The 17,914-nt window shown below is 40.0% G+C and overlaps 2 protein-coding genes across 2 annotated transcripts in view; one reads left to right on the forward strand and one right to left on the reverse strand.

Moving 5' to 3' along the window:
* Nucleotides 1-1,510: 1,510 nt before the first annotated feature.
* SRPK1 (SRSF protein kinase 1) lies at nucleotides 1,511-15,157 on the forward strand (the record flags this gene model as incomplete). Its single annotated transcript, XM_009586076.1, has 14 exons — nucleotides 1,511-1,629; nucleotides 3,410-3,518; nucleotides 4,007-4,094; nucleotides 4,268-4,355; nucleotides 5,857-5,963; nucleotides 6,655-6,820; nucleotides 7,868-7,893; nucleotides 8,397-8,610; nucleotides 8,889-9,314; nucleotides 10,734-10,834; nucleotides 11,775-11,882; nucleotides 13,237-13,306; nucleotides 13,750-13,842; nucleotides 14,726-15,157. Coding segments are annotated over 14 exons (1,900 nt in total), but the record flags the coding sequence as incomplete, so codon positions are not given.
* Nucleotides 15,158-15,570: 413 nt separating this feature from the next.
* Nucleotides 15,571-17,914, reverse strand: part of LOC104082823 (tetraspan membrane protein of hair cell stereocilia homolog) — a 4,543-nt gene continuing 2,199 nt past the window's right edge. Inside the window, exon 3 of the mRNA XM_009586077.1 lies at nucleotides 15,571-15,671. Coding sequence (XP_009584372.1) covers nucleotides 15,571-15,671 — 101 coding nt within the window. The remainder of the gene's footprint in view (nucleotides 15,672-17,914) is intronic.

The raw sequence follows: 17,914 nt of genomic DNA on the forward strand, positions 1-17,914 counted from the left end.
ACAGGACTCCAACTCAGTTATAACCTATAAAAACTGCATCCAAAAGCCCACATGCATTAGCATATCCACTGGCATAACCAGTGGTTGTCTCGGCAATTACTCCTTCTTTGAGCAAAATGAGTTGAATTTGAAATAGGGTGTTTGAAATAGGTGGTTATATCTGCTGCTTCACTGGGACAATATTTTCAGTACAAGAAACTTTGGCTAAGTCACACTGACAGGGAAGCTCATTGTCAAGAATGTTATCTCGTGCTTGTACATCATTGCTGTAAAGAAATTTGTGGCCCACCTCTTTGGACAACTCCGGCTGTTTTTTAATATCTCATACTTCTAAGAAAAGAAAGCTTAATGTTGATAGCCTGCAGTACTTTGCTATTAGATCTTGCCAATGCAAATGGGCTATAGGCATTGTTTTCATTATAAATGCTTGCTTTATACAAAAGGATATGAAGATTAAACTTTGTGGACATTTAACCATTCCCTGTAATGTTTTGTAAAAGTAAATAATTTACCTGTTTTAATATTACCATTTCATGAGCTGTTTGGCTGTAAGCAGTGTGCTGCCATGGAGGAGGAGTTGGGGCACAGGGGAGATGGCAATGTGTTTTAGCTTGCGGAACTCGAACACAGCTTAAATGTGTGAGAGCAATGAGGTGGCCTTTGCCAACATGATCTTCACAAGCAGGAACTTAGAGTAGCACATTTGGTGAAGAGTTGAACACAAAAAATTAATGTTTTTATTTATGAATGTAGGAGTGAAAAAACAAAAAGTACCACCTTGGTGCCTGATTTCAATCCCTCTGCAATCACAAGCTCTCAGAAGGGTTTACAGAACATCTGCTCTGCATACTCCCACTCTCTGTAGTTCAAACAACTGTAACAAACTTTAGACCTTCAGTGAAGAGACAAACTAGAAACACAGCCTACCACATGGGAACAGGAGCAATCAAGGGCAATATTAGGGATTTTAGAGTTCTAAAGTGTTAGAAGCAGAAGGATTGTTAAATGCTCATTTGATCTCGAAGGTGAAAAGGACAAAGGGCACAAGTTCTAAAACACTGGTTTAATTTTTTTTCCAAAGGAGTAAGAATTAATTAATGTTAGTCTTTAAAATAACGTTCATCAACATTTAAATCTTCAGGTTTTATATGAGGTGACATCTTAAAATACAAATTTGCTTTAGAAAAGTCCTCACTGAGTGAAAGGCTGAGAAGGGGTTCAAAGAGACTAACATTTTGGTAGGATCACAAGCTTTTAACTCACTATCTCGTCTGGCTTTTTCTTTGTTCCACTATAAAAGCAAATCTAGGGCATTAAGTTGTATTTCTCACTAGTATATGAAAAATTGTTTCTATCTACCTTGATACTAGCTTAGGAGTAAAAGCATTTAAATGTGAATTCTGAAGGCTGAATATTGCATCTCCTCCATTATCAGCAATCCCTCATGTGAAATGAAAGCTACTGAACTGAAGAGTAACGTGTGTGAGACATGCAGTGTGTTCTCTTTCAGACCCGACACTCAGCATCGGGGCCCTGCTGCTCATTCAGAGAATGATCTTCCAGAGCAAGAGGAAGAAATCCTGGGATCAGATGACGATGAACAAGAGGATCCAAATGATTACTGTAAAGGTGAGAACTTGTTTGTTTAAGATGCAGGATTTTCAGTGTAATCAAGAAATTCCCTCGATTTCCCATCTACTATAGAGAATGAAAATGGACTCCCTCTTATTTTAAGTGTTTTTTGAAACTGCGTGACGATAATAACATTTTTCAAGCTAACCTGAAATGGAGAAACTATTCTCCGAGATTCCCTGTGTTACCAGTCAAGATTTGAGTTGGAGAGCTGTTTTTAATGCATGTGTTTAAAGCTGTTAGCTTTTCCTCTGTGCCAGAGGGCTTTAAAAATTGGTAAAAGCAAGTAGGTATTCAATTTCTTTTTGACTTTCATTAGAAAAAGGACACTTTCAAATCTTCAAATCAGTTTCAGATTCTTCACAGTTTTCTTGTGAAGATCATATTAGTATCTGTGCTTCAGATACCTTTGTCTGCAAATACAGTCTTCTACTGTTTCTCTGAGTAGACACTAAATACAGAGCAAGTGGAAGTATCACGGTATATAGTTCAGTGTCAAAAGTGTCAGGCTTTTTTTAACTTAGCCAATACTTTAAAAAAGACAGAACACTGATCATACAAATTCAACTGATCAATTAGTTGAAGCTTGAGAGTGTGCCCCCACCTCCAAGCGCTTTGTAAGACTACTTCTGCAATACTTTTTATTTTATATATTGAATAAGGCAGAGGGAGAATCAATGCCATATATGTGTATAAAAAATGCAAAGTAGAAATAGCACAGGGAGCTTGAATTGCAATGTTTCTTACACTTCAGTGCTTGATTTGAAAGCATTTACATTACTTTTAGCATGCTACCCAAGTATTTGTGGGATTTTGTTGGTTGTAAACCAAGTGGGAAGAAGAAAGTCATTGTGTGAATTAGCGATCGGTGCAGCTGTTGTTGTTGTAACGGAAATCTTCAAGTGAAGAGAAGGGTCTTCTGCTTGAGCTAATGAAGTAATGGATAGCAATTCTATGTCTTTTTTGTGAACCAGTCAATCAAGAGAGATGAATCTTCCTGGCAAAGCATGCATTTCATGAGTGATATTTGCTGATCACAATTGAATAGTAAGCGCCTGGAATCTAGGGTGTAATTCCAAGTTCTGGCAAAGATCTATGCCTTAACAATTACAGATTCTTCTCTTCATTCTGTTTTCTGCCAGTTCCCTTGCTTCCTTTGTGTCTTTCTCTGGCCTTTCATGTCCTTGTTTCCATGATGGAGTCTTCCTGGATAGGGACAACTGAGAGATACCAGGGGTACAGGGACGAGACTTTCCTATTTTCAGTGGTGATGTTAAATGGCAAAATGCCTTTCAGTCAGGAAAGCAGTTGCAAAGAAAACTCTGTTGGGATCTTGGGTGCAGTACTTTTTCACGTTATGGTGATAGAGGATGCAAAAGCAATGCTGATGTTTAGCTGTCAGATTCTGTAACTGAACATCACAAGCTGTGTTTTCCACAGCCTAGCAGACTTCAGATGCTTTCACTGAGAAAATAATCTTTTGTGATGCTGCAGTGATGACCTACACTGAAAAGGAGGAAAAGTCAGGTCATTCTAGTTCAATTATATTAAAAAGACACTTCTCAATCAACTAGAGGGCTGTTCACAGCTCTTGCTCTAACATACTGTATATTTGTTCTAGAAAGATCCAATTAGAGAAACATTTGCATTTGTTTATATGATTAAAAATTTAAACACATCAAATAAGTCTGCCTCAAGTTGTGATGCTTGTTCCACATACCTGCCCTTCATCACTTGCATGATCTCTTGATATATAAACTTCCCACTGTTTTTCTAGGTGGTTATCACCTTGTGAAAATAGGAGATCTCTTTAATGGACGATACCATGTGATTCGGAAGCTTGGATGGGGCCACTTCTCCACTGTGTGGCTAGCTTGGGATATCCAGTAAGTCCTTCTGTTCTAGCTAGTGTTGCTGGTGGGAATGTACAGCATTGCACAAACATGATCAGAAAGCATCTTTTTACTTTTAGATAAAACCACAAAACGTAGCTGTCCACATTCTGACAAAAGTTTCTTTTGATATTGTGCATGCAGACAAAACGTAGCTGTCCACATTCTGACACAAAAGTTTCTTTTGATATTGTGCATGCAAGGGTGTGGGAGGGAATTAACAGGACAAACCATATGTGCGGAAAGAGTACTTTTGTGTTCAGCAGTCTCTGACCTATTATTTCATTTTATGAGAAATTACTAACATGGTTGTTGTATAAAAAGAGACTCAAACACAATCTCCATGAATGTTTAAACCTTATTTTTTACCATGATGCCTTAAATAAGTAGCTCTCTTATATGCAAAAGAATTAGGATGCTCCTGGAGAATAAGTTCTTTGCATGAGCATTAACAGTGTCCAATTTACTTACTGTGTGTGTAGAGGGAGGAGATTTGTGGCAATGAAGGTGGTGAAGAGTGCAGAGCACTACACAGAAACAGCATTGGATGAAATCAAGTTGCTAAAATCGGTGAGTGCTTTTGGGGTGTTCACTTTAGTCACATGCTTGATATTTCTGGATCATCTAGCTACAAAGAATTTGGATAGGAGCCTAACGGTAGTACAGTAGATCTGACTTCAAAATATATTCTCGCCTAGTCATTACCTCAAGGAACACAAAATTAATCCTCTCTTTCTCTGCAGGTCCGCAACAGTGATCCAAACGATCCAAGTAAAGAGAGAGTTGTTCAGTTATTAGATGACTTCAAGATTTCAGGAGTTAATGGTTCTCGTATCCTTTTGTGGAATAAAGGCAAAGAATTGCATAAAGATGGGAGTTTGCTGGGTAGTTGTCATGTCAGGGCTGGTGAGCGACGCCTAAGCATCCCTTTCACTGTCCAAGGAAACCTGCTGTAGAATCATCTGCCTCAAAACTGCCTGCTAAGCTGAGATCCAGAATGATCATTCAGCCTGACATAATGTGCATTAAGTCATGGAGACGGCACTGCTTAGTCATGCTTTTAACATGAGAGATGGGGTGGCTGCATCTTATTTGTGAATCAGGAATGAATGGCTTAGTGTCTGAGGTACCTTTGTGGTAAGAGAGCCCATCTATCTCAACCCCTCAATTTTGCAAGCAGCCTGGTAATAACCCCTTATTTAAGTAAAGCAGTACAAAATGTTAAGATCGGTAATGAAAAATAGCAAACACATGCAGTCTATAACTTGATAATGTGTTTTTTCTAGTTACGGAAGCATCTTACCTTGGACTTTATCAACATTGTTAGGATGTTTAAAGTGTATTGCTTTGAAAATCCCCTGTAGTTCTGTGAACAGCCTTCTAATAGGCAGTGATTTCTGGCAAGTCCTAATAATGCACCCTTAAAATTTGAAAATTGGACTTGCGTGCATGTTTCTGCTTTGTGGAACCTTGAATTTTATTTCAGAGAGAATTACGAGGCTGCTTGAGAGAATCGAGCTGTAGGTTATAAACGTTTTAACACTTTTAGAAAACAGTAGCCCCATAGTGTATTTCCTCTATTAACTTTTTTCCGGTACCTAGCACCGAGTAAATGTTGACTTGATCTTGTATTTCTTTCACTCTTGTGAAACACATGCATGCTTTCTGCCAGTGTAGAAGAAAAGCAGCCTAATAAACTCCTAGAATTTTGGCTTTTAAAGTAGAGGCACAATACTGAATATGTCACTGGAGTGATTGTAGCTGTTGAGATCTTATAGACAAAAAGCAGATAATGTAAATATTGTTGAAGTCCAGGCTTGTCAAAAGTTTGTTTTGCTGGTAAAGAGGCAAGGGAGGGCAGAGAAAGTAACTTAATTGTTCTGAAGATGACTTATGAAATGGAAATTTTATTATCTTTTCAGGTAATGCTGGTACAGAGAGATCTGGCAGTGAGTCTTGCCTGGGGCAAGAGCCTAGGCCGTTCCAAAACGTACATTGTTGGCTTGAAGCTGTCCCAATACTAGCAGGAAATACTAATACACGCATGCTTGTGTAACTGGCTTCCACCCAAAGCAGGAGATTGCTACTGCTGCATTAGGACCATTGTCCTAACCAACTCCATCCCGTTGTATTTTAGGTTTTAGATACAACATCGATGTGTAGGATAGGATGGTGCTGTTAAGGAAGGCAGCTTCTCTAAGCTGTGTCAGAAGGATGAGGGTTCTTTAATATAAAACACTTAACTGGTATGGATTTCTTTTGATCATCAGTCCTGGGAATTCAGGGCTCCTTGGGTCAGGATGTCCCATCTGTTTCCTTGACTGAGTTCCAGATATCTGTATGGTGTTTGAAGTTCTAGGGCATCATCTCCTGAAGTGGATCATCAAGTCAAATTATCAGGGGCTTCCACTCCCTTGCGTCAAAAAGATCATCAAACAGGTAAGTTCCAGTTCTTTCGGCACTGTTCCCCTTGACCCAGTGAGAATTCTTCCACTAATGTTTCTCAGAGCCAAGAAAACAAAAGTTAAAAATCAGTGGTGTATCTCTCATGCAACAAAATCATTCTTGGGTTAATATTTCCTTTCTCTACTGCAAAAGCCTTCTGCTACAGATAATTGTTTTCTGACACTTAAACCATGATGGGAGGCCGGCTTTGCTTTTAACCTTTTCTTACCCTGGTTATTCCTCACAAGTGCAAGTATTTCTTTTATTGAAACTCTGTCACAGTACGTACAGTGCTTAATGATGGGAAGAGCAAGAGAAACCTGTTCTTCCTACTGGATGGCTGCCTAAGAAGAAAAAACATCTTTCTACATGTGAGGTGGAGGGGAGGAGGGAAGCATGATTTTATTGTAGGGTATTAAGATTAGATTTTCAACTGTCGTAAGTTAAGTTATGAGGGTAAAGAGACAGCATTCTGAATTCATAGCTAAAATCTGTATGCAAATTTATATTTTCTGGAACTGAATAGTAACCACTGATCACAGTAGCTCTAATCTGGAGTATTCTCAAACACAGAAGTCCTTCAAGTTCATTGGTCATCCTAGGCAATTTTGCATTTTCACTTCATTCTCAATTTGCTCATTCTTTGCTTTTTCTAATGGTTGATTTCCTTCTCTCCTGTCTGCAGGTTCTTCAGGGTCTGGATTACTTGCACACAAAATGTCGAATCATTCATACAGATATTAAACCTGAGAACATTCTTCTGTGCGTTAATGACCAGTATATCCGCAGGCTGGCTGCAGAAGCGACAGAGTGGCAGAGATCTGGGGCTCCCCCACCATCTGGCTCTGCAGGTGCTTTTTTTTCCTGAGAATTGGTGCTATTTCCCCCCCACACCCCCAAGTCATAACTGATCTCACTAGGGAAAACTTCCTAATTGAGTAAAGTGGAACAGTAATGCAAGTAACCTCTGAAAAGCCAACTGTAAATTGTGAAGTTAGTCATAAGTTGCACACTCAAAGATGATCAGGAAGGCAGTGGTTTGTATAAGAAAAATGGTTGGAGGATACATGCATGCTGGCACCTGCTTTTAACAGCTAATCTGGCACTGCTAAAGTGGTAGGGCTGTCAGTCTTGTATAGCACACCCTGCATAAATGCTAATGCACTCAGAATAGTGCTGAGGTGAAAATGTGGTGAGATACTTCTCACATTTTCTTCAAAAGTTTATTTCCTTTCATTGCATGATGCTAGAAATGCATTTCATGAAGGTCTCAACAAGATGATTTACCTGTTGTCAGTTTGCAGAAGTCTTAAAAACTTGTGACAGAAACAGCTTCCTTGACACGCTAACATCCCTAAAGATGTGAGAGCAAATTTTGTCTTGTTCCCTTGTTCCTAGTTCCTTGTGTTCCTCCTCAGAATATCCATTTGTACCAGTGTGTAGTTTTCAAGAACTACTGCAGTGTGTATTGGAAGGCTCTGTCAGTCATAATCTTACAATACCAATGTTTAGCTGAGTCCATCATAGCATAGCTTAGCTCAAGGAAGCTCCCTTAACTTTGGTATTTTAATGTTTTGGTTTGCATTTTCTTTTCAGTAAGATGCATAATACATGCAGTAAATGAAGCTGCATGACAGGAAGTTTAGGTCTTTGATATCAGTCAAGCAAGTCTACTATCTGGAATTTTAATTATGCATTTACTCATTTAATGTTTTTCTCTTTTTTTTTTTATTCTTGCTGTACTTTTGTAGAGAAATGAGCCTTCAAAATAACATTTGCTGATATCTTTAAAATGTTGTTACCAAACCACATAGGAAAAAGCTTACCTTAAGATAAGAATGCAGTTGCAGTTTTTGACTATAAACATACTAATTTACTGATCTTCCTTTCCCTTTCAGTGAGCACTGCACCACAGCCAAAACCAGTAAGTGTAATAGCTTTCATGCATAAGTATCCATCTACTTACAGTATCTATTGCATTGTTGCATAATGCAGTCAGCATTAAGGGAAAGCAGCCTTACCATATCAGAAGGAAAAGTGTGATTTGTGTTTGTCATAGGCATAGGCATCAGGTTTAATGCTGTCTTGGAGATGTAAGTAGTGTTAGCTCATATATCACCAGAACGAGAAGTCTTTTTGGTGGTCTCAAGGTCTGTTGTGAAGGTGACTGTTTGTCTGTGGAGTCTGACATCTCTCATTTGGAGAATACTGTAGGTTTTGCAGGTCAGGACAGAAGTGTACTGATGAGAGCCATAGACAACTGCTCCAAAAACCTTAATACCTGCTTTTTATTTGGGAGAACAACTGTCTCGAGAGTTTTCATCCCAGACTGCTTCCTCAGCTCTAAAATAAATTAAAACTTGATGCGTTTCAGCTTTATTGAAATATGAAGTGCTAAGTCCAATTTCTCTGCATGCTTCTATGTAGGCTGACAAAATGTCAAAGAATAAAAAAAAGAAGTTGAAAAAGAAGCAGAAACGGCAGGCTGAGTTGTTAGAGAAGCGTATGCAAGAGATAGAGGAAATGGAGAAGGAAGCAAGCCCAGGGCAGACACAGCCTGAAGAGGAGGAAGAAGCTCAGAGCCCTCTGGAAATGCTCATAAAAGTTAGTCCACCAGAGGAGAACGTCAGCAAAAAGACAGGTACGGACCTAAAGTATTGCTAAAGTAGCACAGTGTTGTCCTTTCACTCATGCTGGCATGAGTAGAGTGAGCACCTTTAATAGAGGTGGCCATTGTTATTTAACCTGTTTGCATTGCATCTAAAGAAGTTAGGATGTTTCCTGTTACAAATTGAATTAATGAATGATTGTGTTCAGTTACATTTTGAGAACTACCTACTTCTGAGGGCTCCCTGAACAAGCTTCAGCTATTACTTGTTTCAACATACTGTGCTATCTTCTCCTTTTCCACTCTTCCAGCTGAAGTTGTTGTACAAGAGCAATCTATTCTAATGGAAAGCAGCGTGGAAAAATGTGTAACAGAAATAAATTGCAATGGAGTGATACAAATGACGGACTTCCCAGACTCCGGCAATCAAGGGTCTGTGCGACTTGAGGATGACCTGCATAATGCCAATAACTGTGGCGATCACCCTCACACACAGAAGGAGAACTTCCATAGTTGTAATTACAGTCAGCGTAACGGTGACTCGGAGAACAGGCCTCAAGAAGCAATGTCGGACTCGTTCGTGCCCTTAGTTTCAGAAGATTCCATGGTGTGTCAGCCCACATCCAACGAAGAGCGATCATTCAATGAGCAGGAGATTAACCATTTGCAAGAAAGCATCCGGACAGAGATACCTTCAGAGGACGAGAATGAGAATAATAGCCCGTCAGACAACAAAGGTATAAGAGGAACCCTGTGAGAAGGGGCTCCTTTTTCCTTGATGTGAGAGGGTTGTGTTACAACACTTCATCAGAGTATATATTGATAGAAGCCTCCATTTTGTAGGTAGAAGTGATCAGAACCACCTGATTGAGACTTTTCCTGCCAGGAGTAATTAACCTGACAGTCCTACCCTCAGACATTTGCTGTTTGTAGCTTCCAATTGTAGTTGTACCTTAGTTTTGACTATTGAAAGCATAAGTATTCGCACTTTTAAAAAGTACATTTGTTTTTCAGTATAGGAAGATTCCTTTTGTATCAGGTGTTGCTTATGTGATTTTTATTAATAGTTAGAAATGTAAGTCTACAAATTGTCACTGGCTGTTAAATTACGGGATAAGTACTGTTCAGTGTGTTCTGATAGTTTTGTTCTTAACATGGAACACCGGTAATTCCTCTCAGTTACTTGAGATGAGTAAATGTTTTCCCAGAACTGGAAATGCAGCCTGACTGAAAAAAAGCTTATACAGTGCAGGGAAAAAACCTCTTTAATGCTTTTGTTTAAATATGATTTGTTTCTGGGGAAAAAAACTAAGTCTTAGGAGAACATAAGAAACTGTAAAGTTTAGGAGAACATAAGGCACACAATAGTTTAAACGCATTCCAGGTGTGTGTGTGTGTTAAAAACTTGAACCAATTGATAAAAGTGTCCTTTTTTGCATCTTTGAGTCAAGGTCAGGTGAAGTATATCTGCTTGGAGAAGGAGGGAGAAACTAACATTTGTACTTCTCTTTAAAAAAATTTCTGTAGCATTTTCTTGACAGAGTAGTACTGGGGAGTTACATGGATGAAAAGTAGCAAATGAAATTTAAAGATGTTGAAACTTGAACTGCATTTAGTTGGATGCCCCTGCTAGATTACTAGGTGTATTTTGCTTCTCAGGGCTCTCTCCCAAATTGCTTTAGAGCTATAGCTGGATATAATTTAGTGACTTAATATTTTTGCTCTTCACTGTGTCACTGAAGTTTTCCCAATATATACTTTAGCTCTTGTAACTGTCTGTGTTGCAGCAGTGAGTGATGGGTATGTCAAAAAGATGCTATAATATGTGGAGTCTCCTTTTTCAAAGATTTAGGAAGACTTAAGGGTTGAGAGGCTTGTTTTGTTTCTGGCAATGCCCTTATTTAAAAAGCCTGGCTAGATATAGACAGACTTTTTAAGGCTGTGCAAAGAGTGCTGGGAAACAGTCGCCATTGCATATGCTTACTTGTCCTTCTGCTTTGTAACACTGGTCGGGTCTTAATGGTGGTAGCTCTGTTGTTCATAGTACAGACTGATGCTGATTTTTATACCTAGGCTTCGGGGAGGGAGAAGTTCTGATGACAGATGGTGACACTGTCCATGTAGCTTTAATCAGCTGTTGTACATGTTGCCTCTAGGAAAATCAACTGCTGGGAATTTCCTTCTTAATCCTCTTGAGCCCAAGAATGCAGATAAGCTCAAAGTGAAGATAGCTGACCTAGGAAATGCCTGCTGGGTGGTAAGTTTACAATCTTTTCATGTTGACTGTTTAAACCTGCTAATTCGTTCACAGTATGCCAAGATGGAAAAGAATCTGTAAAATAAATTCTGTCTCAGACCTGCTTGTGAAAGTGGTGACAGTTTGAAACTATGTTGGGGAAAAAAGAGGGGGGGGGAAGCAGGGACACAAAGAAATGGTCCTGTAACATAGGATTTCAGCCTGTGTTCTGGGTGCCTCTTTAGTCATTAGCTAACTTCTAATAGGCCTGTGAACAGTGTCACATAATGTGTAGAAATCTGCATATGTGAAACTTCTGAAGGAGTCTGTAGCTCTCCTGGAGAATGAGAAAGTTGCAAACAATTGCTCTGATGTGCTAGTTCTATAGTTTATTAGCTCGTCAAACCATTTCAGTGGATTCATGAGCACATGAAAGAGACTCATAAATAGTTTTATTCTTTGATGGTTGTGCTGTGCTGCTTTTAAATGTTTGACATTTCAAATAGAAGAAATGTCTATTTTACTTGGCTTCTTAAATGGCAAAATACTTCAGATCTTACGGGAGAGATGAGTCTCAAGCTAAGAACTGCACATCAGGCTTGCAGTGTCTGGCAAGGTGGGCTCTTACATTGGTGTTGCTTATTTGCTTTAAGGTAGCTGAATCATGGCCTGTCTGTCGTGATCGGGTAGGAGAGGGTGCAGCTTCTGAAACAGTCTTCCCTTATTCTATTTTTGTGGCTTGCTGTCCTCTAAATGGCGGGACTGTTTTACTTAAGGAGGAGTGTCTCATGTAGAGCATTTAAACAGTACTTGTAGGAATACAAGGAAATATTTAATGAGGATGTAAAATTCAGATGAAATGTAATGGGAATGAGCTTTGATCTGCTCTGGCCTTCCAGGTTGTTGATTCTCCTCTTTTAAACAGTCTCTAACTGTTTAGTAAAACATTTCTTCTATTTAGCACAAGCACTTCACTGAAGACATCCAGACAAGACAGTACCGATCCTTGGAGGTGTTGATAGGATCGGGGTATAACACCCCTGCTGACATCTGGAGCACGGCGTGTATGGTGAGTGGTGTCATCCGGGGGATTTTAAACTGTTTCTGTGGAGCATTCGGGGAAACCCGTGTGTGCTGTGCACTCTGGACTGCTGAGTCACTAGCCAAGCCTGGCAAAGAACCCTCACAGGTGTTCACCCAACTTCCAGACTTGCTGAATACTGTGTTTCCATACCAAAGTTGTTTCTTTTATTTTTTTTTGCCACGTGTGGCTTTCCTTTTGAAAGTTAGTTTTGTTGTACAGCGCTGTCAGATTTCAAATGTGATTGTACTTTGTCATCATGCTTTGTGGAAAAACGAGACTATGCAATTCTGAAGACAAAATTTTTTTATATAAAGAGCTTTTCTGCTGTATCCGGCACTATTTCACAGATGTCTTCAGTGTAATTTCATATTTTAATCATATGCATCCTGTGCATGTTTGGAATCATTTTATAATCTGAGTAATGCTGAGACGAGGCTGAAGCTGTTCCTGTAATAGCTGGCAAATGTAGAATATGGCGATTAAAAAAAAAAAAAAAAAAATCAGTCTAGTCAGTTACTGCATGTGCCTCTTTGGTGTCTCCGTTCTGTGTTTTCTACAAATCAAAGCTTGTTTTTTATATTTTAAGCTTGGAAAATAATGAGTGATACCACTTTCACTGTCTTGGAGAACAAGCTGTGATTTTGATGAATGTGGTAACAGAGAATGCGATAGGGTCGTGTTGTCTCTGCAGAACATGTGGCCAAAATTACACAGTGGTTACTCTGAGTGCCTAATTCAGTAGTTTGACAACAGCAGTCCATGAAGAAAACTAAGAATACAGAAGGTCAGAGGTACTGTTTTGAGTAAAAGTGAACACATAAAGGGTAAACGTGTCATGGAATTTAGGAGTGGTGAGTTGAAATGAATGCAAATGTTTTTCTCATTTAAAACATGTTTTCGTATCTACAGACAAATGTGCAGAGATTAATTGTTTGAAAAATGTCTCTTTAATATCTGAAATTTGGGGAGGAGGGATAATCTTTGTTTAAAAAAAAAAACTAGTTTGGACATGACATCATTTTGCAAAATGCTGTTGAGGCGGAAGAGAGGCTAAGCGTGTGAAATGCCTTAACTTTGTACAATTTCCCACAAGCATACTGCATTATGCTGTGATCCAGAATGCATCTGATATGCCTATGATGTTTTTTAATGCAGTCGTTCAAATGTTGCAAAGTAATTGCACATCTTAAGATGGTAATGGTGTACTAGAGTTTTGCAGGTTATTCTTCCCACCGCTTTGCTTCTGGCCCACAGAGATATGCAGAGTCAACCTGCAGCAGATCTAACTGTGTGTGAAGTGTATTAAAGTGATTTAATGTGCTCATTTCTGTTTGTTTAGGCTTTTGAGTTAGCAACAGGAGACTATCTGTTTGAGCCTCATTCTGGGGAAGATTACTCACGGGATGAAGGTGTGTTTGTCTAAGTATTTTTAAAATGGGACATGGAATACAATGGTTGCTTCTTCAGAATGAGCCTTCTCTTATGACTTAGCAATGCAAAGGCTCCTTGTAAAAAGATTGTTTTCCCCAAATCAGCACCAACTGTGCTCGAGCTCCTACAGTAAAACACCGTGCAGTAAAGTCCATGTTCTTGTTCTGGTGTTTCCCGTTCCTCTTACCGCTGGATTCTCTATATTGCTTCTCAAACTGATCATCCCTGAAATTGCCCTTACCTTTTTTTCCCCTTGCCCCTTGACTTTGTCATTGCTTAGTGTAATCTGATTTCAGGTGGTTCTCAAAGTAATTTTTAAGGGAGAGAATGTCTTTGTCCTTATATCCCAGAGAAGGAAGCTGGGGCATAGAGATGTCTTGTGTGGTTGTGTGTCATTGTCTTGTCTTTTGAAAAAATGCAGATCACATTGCATTGATCATAGAACTTCTGGGGAAAATACCTCGCAAGCTCATTTTGGCAGGAAAATATTCCAAGGAGTTTTTCACCAAAAAAGGTAAAAGGAAACAAAGCAAATGTCATTTATCCCCTCATCCCCTGCCCCAGATGTGCCTTGTTGGAAATACCAATTAACAATAGATGCTAGCAAAGATGCCTTTTTAAGTCTTTCCTTTGTTTTATGAAAGGCTTTTTCAGTAAAACTGCAGATAAACATAAGGCATTCTTGTCTAACTGCTAAAAGTATCCTACATCCTAGTACTTGACATCCTGGTGTAGATCAAATGCAGCAGGTAGAAAAACAGTACTGTAGACATTTCTTCAGACTTGATTTAGCTGGTCTTTATCAACTAGAGGTGTTGACTCACCTTTGAAGTCTTCTCTAGATAACTTTGTTCCATTTCTAGCGTGCCAGTCATCTAAATAGTGCCTTGCCATGTTGCTCAGGACACATTATTGTACCATTATCATAAAGCCCTAAGTACCCCAGAAATGTATTGAGTCTCAAGAAGTTGTTTTTGACCTAGTTTAATACTTTTTTTTAATAAAACGAACCCTTTTTTGTTAGTAGTGTATTGCTTCCTCACAGTGCTGCATGTATTGCATGTATTTCAAGGTCAATGGCACAGTGTTTATCTCTCATGTCAACTGGCATAATTGGTGATTTTATGAAGTTAAACAATAATTGCTGATTGGATCAGAAATAGGAAGAAAGAAGCCTTCAAGGAATTACATTTCTAGAACAGTCTTCAAAATCAGATAGAAAAGGGATTTTAGCATAATTTATTTCTTCCTTCAGCATGCCCTACCATTTTATACTCCCTATGCCCAACTATTCAGAACAGTTTCTGAATTCAGTCCGTCTTGTTTAGCTGTTCAGCCTATTATCAGGCTGCTCTGTTCCCATGTCTTGCACTTAACCTGTTTGTCTTGGTTTTCAGGTGATCTGAAGCACATCACCAAACTGAAGCCCTGGGGCCTTTTTGAAGTCTTGGTGGAAAAGTACGAGTGGTCCCAAGATGAGGCAGCTGCATTCACAGACTTCTTATTACCTATGTTGGAGCTGATCCCAGAGAAACGAGCTACAGCAGCAGAGTGTCTCAGGCACCCCTGGCTTAACTCATAGAGGCTTCAACCCAATGCCACAGCACTACACTCTGGTTTACAGCATAGCATACATGCAGCCAGCTGCCCCTTCCCAGATCCGTTTTTTTCCGTGTTCATTTTCAGTGTGAAGTTCTTCCTTCAAGGCTTCCAAGATTTTTAGAAATTCCAAGAATTTAGAAATCTAACCTGTTCTGCTGAGTTTGCTTGTGTGACTCAATGGGGACTCTCCTCAGCCAGTGGGTATCATCTGTGTTTTGCCTTGATTGGGCTTCGCCAAAGACTAATTGATGAGAATATGAAGTTTTTTTCTGAGTTTCCTCACTCTTAATCACAGTGTCCTACAGATGTGAGCTCACCTGTGCTCAGATATGCTCCCTTAGCTAAATTTCAACTCTCCTTTCTTCATGAGGGGGATGTGAAGATCCGAATGCCTCCTTATCTCACTGACTCAGGAGTCAATTTCCCGCTGTTCGTCCAGTAGCTAGCAATGGGGTGAGAAGTAACAGATGGCACCAAGGTGGTGTTGCTTTGTAGAGCAAAGACCTCCAAATCCTCCATTGTTGTCTAGATGTCTACTGTATTCTTTGCTTTCTGCTCGCATAACTTCTTTTTTTGTCCTAGCTGCTTATATCTTTTGAAAAGAGCTATTTAAACCTAGGTTTTAGTATCCTTTATTTCTTCATCCAAAGTGCCCTGTCCCTTTACTGTTTTCCTTCCCTGTGCCCAGATAGTCAGAATAGTTTCTGAACTCTGTGACCTTTTCTACTTTAATGCCTGCGACTAAAAGGTGACAAGCAAAATAAGCAAAAGCTGGAACTGACTCAGTGCACGCACAATCTTCAGCATGCAGATGGATGCACCCTTTGGCTGCAGAGAGGTAGCCTTGTTGCAGGCAACTCTTATAGTGAGCTGTAAGTTTTTTAGTTTTTATCCCTTACCGGCACTTTTTTGCCTTGCTTGAGGTGGTTGCTGTATCTGTGAGAGATGGCTTTCACTGATGCAATCTGCTCTGGCTCTTAATTTTTGACCATTCACTTTTCCCAAGAAAAGGGTATTGCAGCCATGCTATAGCCCTTGACTTTCAAAATCAACACTTGAAGGCCCAGAGTAAAGATTTCTTTTCCTTTAACTTGCTTCAGGTGCTGGCCTTCAGAAATAACTTCCCAGGATGGGACTGCCTTTTATTTTCTGGGCCATTAGCATAAGGAGAGCTAGCAGAAGTGGAAGAGAACTGACTTTTCCACGTAGATGCTGGATTAGAAGCTGTTTCTAGAGTTACCCCAAGTACAAATGTTCTGTGGGGTTTCTATATAGACTTCTCAGAGGGGGTTGGGTATAATGAGTAAATGGGTCAATTTTAATTAAAAGTTAAATCACTGTGGCATTTGATAGTTTTACGATGGCTTCTTCTAGACTTGCCCATCCTGTTACAGATTCATAAAGCAAGATTTGGCAGCGTTGAGACTTCAGAGGCACTTCCTTACCCTGGACCAAACAGGCCTTTGGATTCGTGGTGGCTCTCAGAGGATAGACGTTGCTGCAGGAGCGTGCTGGAGGCCACGCGGATGCTATCTGAGACGATTACGTTGCCAAAGCTGCCAAGACCACTGTTACGTGTCACTTTCGTATGTGTGTTTGGAAATCCTGGTTCGTAGGGATCGTTCATTCATAAACCTTGGTGTCATTTAATCCACTCGAAAAGAGTTTCTCCAGTCCAGTGCCTGATTGGGCTTATTAATGCAGATCATGCTGCATGTTCTTTTAGGGGTAGATCAGGTTCTCTATGCATATAATCTAAAATTAAAGGAAGGTAACATACCAAAAGAGTTTTAAACTGCTGATTCGCCTTTTTTTTTTTTCCTTTCATCTGGAGCTTTCCAGTTGCGTGTCACTTCCATATCTGTTACAGAAGGACTGCGGGCAGGACTGGGTTCCAAAATACCTACTGTCTACATACTGTGAAGATACATTGGCAGGGCAAACAATTTCTTGAAAGCTCACCCGGTCCTGTGTACTTGAGACTGGCTGATGAAAGAACTTTTCCTAGAAGGGGTCTGCACGCTTCCACTCCGAGAGTTCCTTCCCGTCCTTCCCTTCCCTCTGCCACCCCTGACTGGAGGAGGAGGTTTTTTTACCGCGATAGCCAAGGCTAGAGCCAGCTTGTGAGTTGAAGACCTGCAGAAGCAGCTGTCAGGATTCAGTCTTGTACCGTGTGCTCGTTCACTTGGGGTTTGTTAAATTTCCAAATTGCCGTAAAGTGCTCACACTAAAGGATTTGTACTTGCTGTGTCAGTCTAAAACCTGAAGGAAAATACATTTTTATTCTTTCTACTTGGGTGCTTTGTCTTTTTTTCTTTGTGAAAGCCGTACAATAAACAGATTATTTAATAACTGAGCCCTATTCCTCATGTTCCCTCTGTAAGTCTGTTCTTTCTGAGCTAGTGGCCCATTGATTTAATTTTCTTTGCTAGTGAGCACTTAGTTTTGATTTCCAGCATGAGATGCAGGGAGATGGTGCAGGTGAAGATTTGTTGCTGGTATTGTGATCCGTTTTAGAAGGGGGAGAAGAGTAGCCAATAGCAGGACAACTCTGCTGGAATTCTTCCATTCTAAAATATGTTGGAAACATATCTCTGCTGTCTTGCCCAGCAAAGAGTCTTAAAACCTTCCCAAGCACTTTTTTAGAGCGGAGCATAAAACTGGAAGGTGCTTGTTAGAACTGAATTGAAGTGACTGCTGCAGGGACCAACGAATTACAGCAAGTAGAAATGAAAATCATAATACAGGCTAATCTGGGGTTCTGACCAGGTAAGAGCTGGAGGGGATGATGTGCTGCTTTGTCTCCTACAGAAACGGACTGTGCTGAAGGCTGCCACGGGTGGGTGTTGGATGTGATGAGAAATGATGGCTAAATGGGATTAATCGGCAGGTTATGGTGGTGCAGCGAGTTGATGCTGACTGGCACCATCTGCTGCAGCTTGCAGGTACTGTTACAGGCCTGCTGCAGCCCAGCAGATTTCCCC

This window comes from Fulmarus glacialis, unplaced genomic scaffold, assembly GCF_000690835.1.
Source record: "Fulmarus glacialis isolate BGI_N327 unplaced genomic scaffold, ASM69083v1 scaffold24189, whole genome shotgun sequence".
In the NCBI taxonomy this organism is placed as follows: Eukaryota; Metazoa; Chordata; class Aves; order Procellariiformes; family Procellariidae; genus Fulmarus; species Fulmarus glacialis.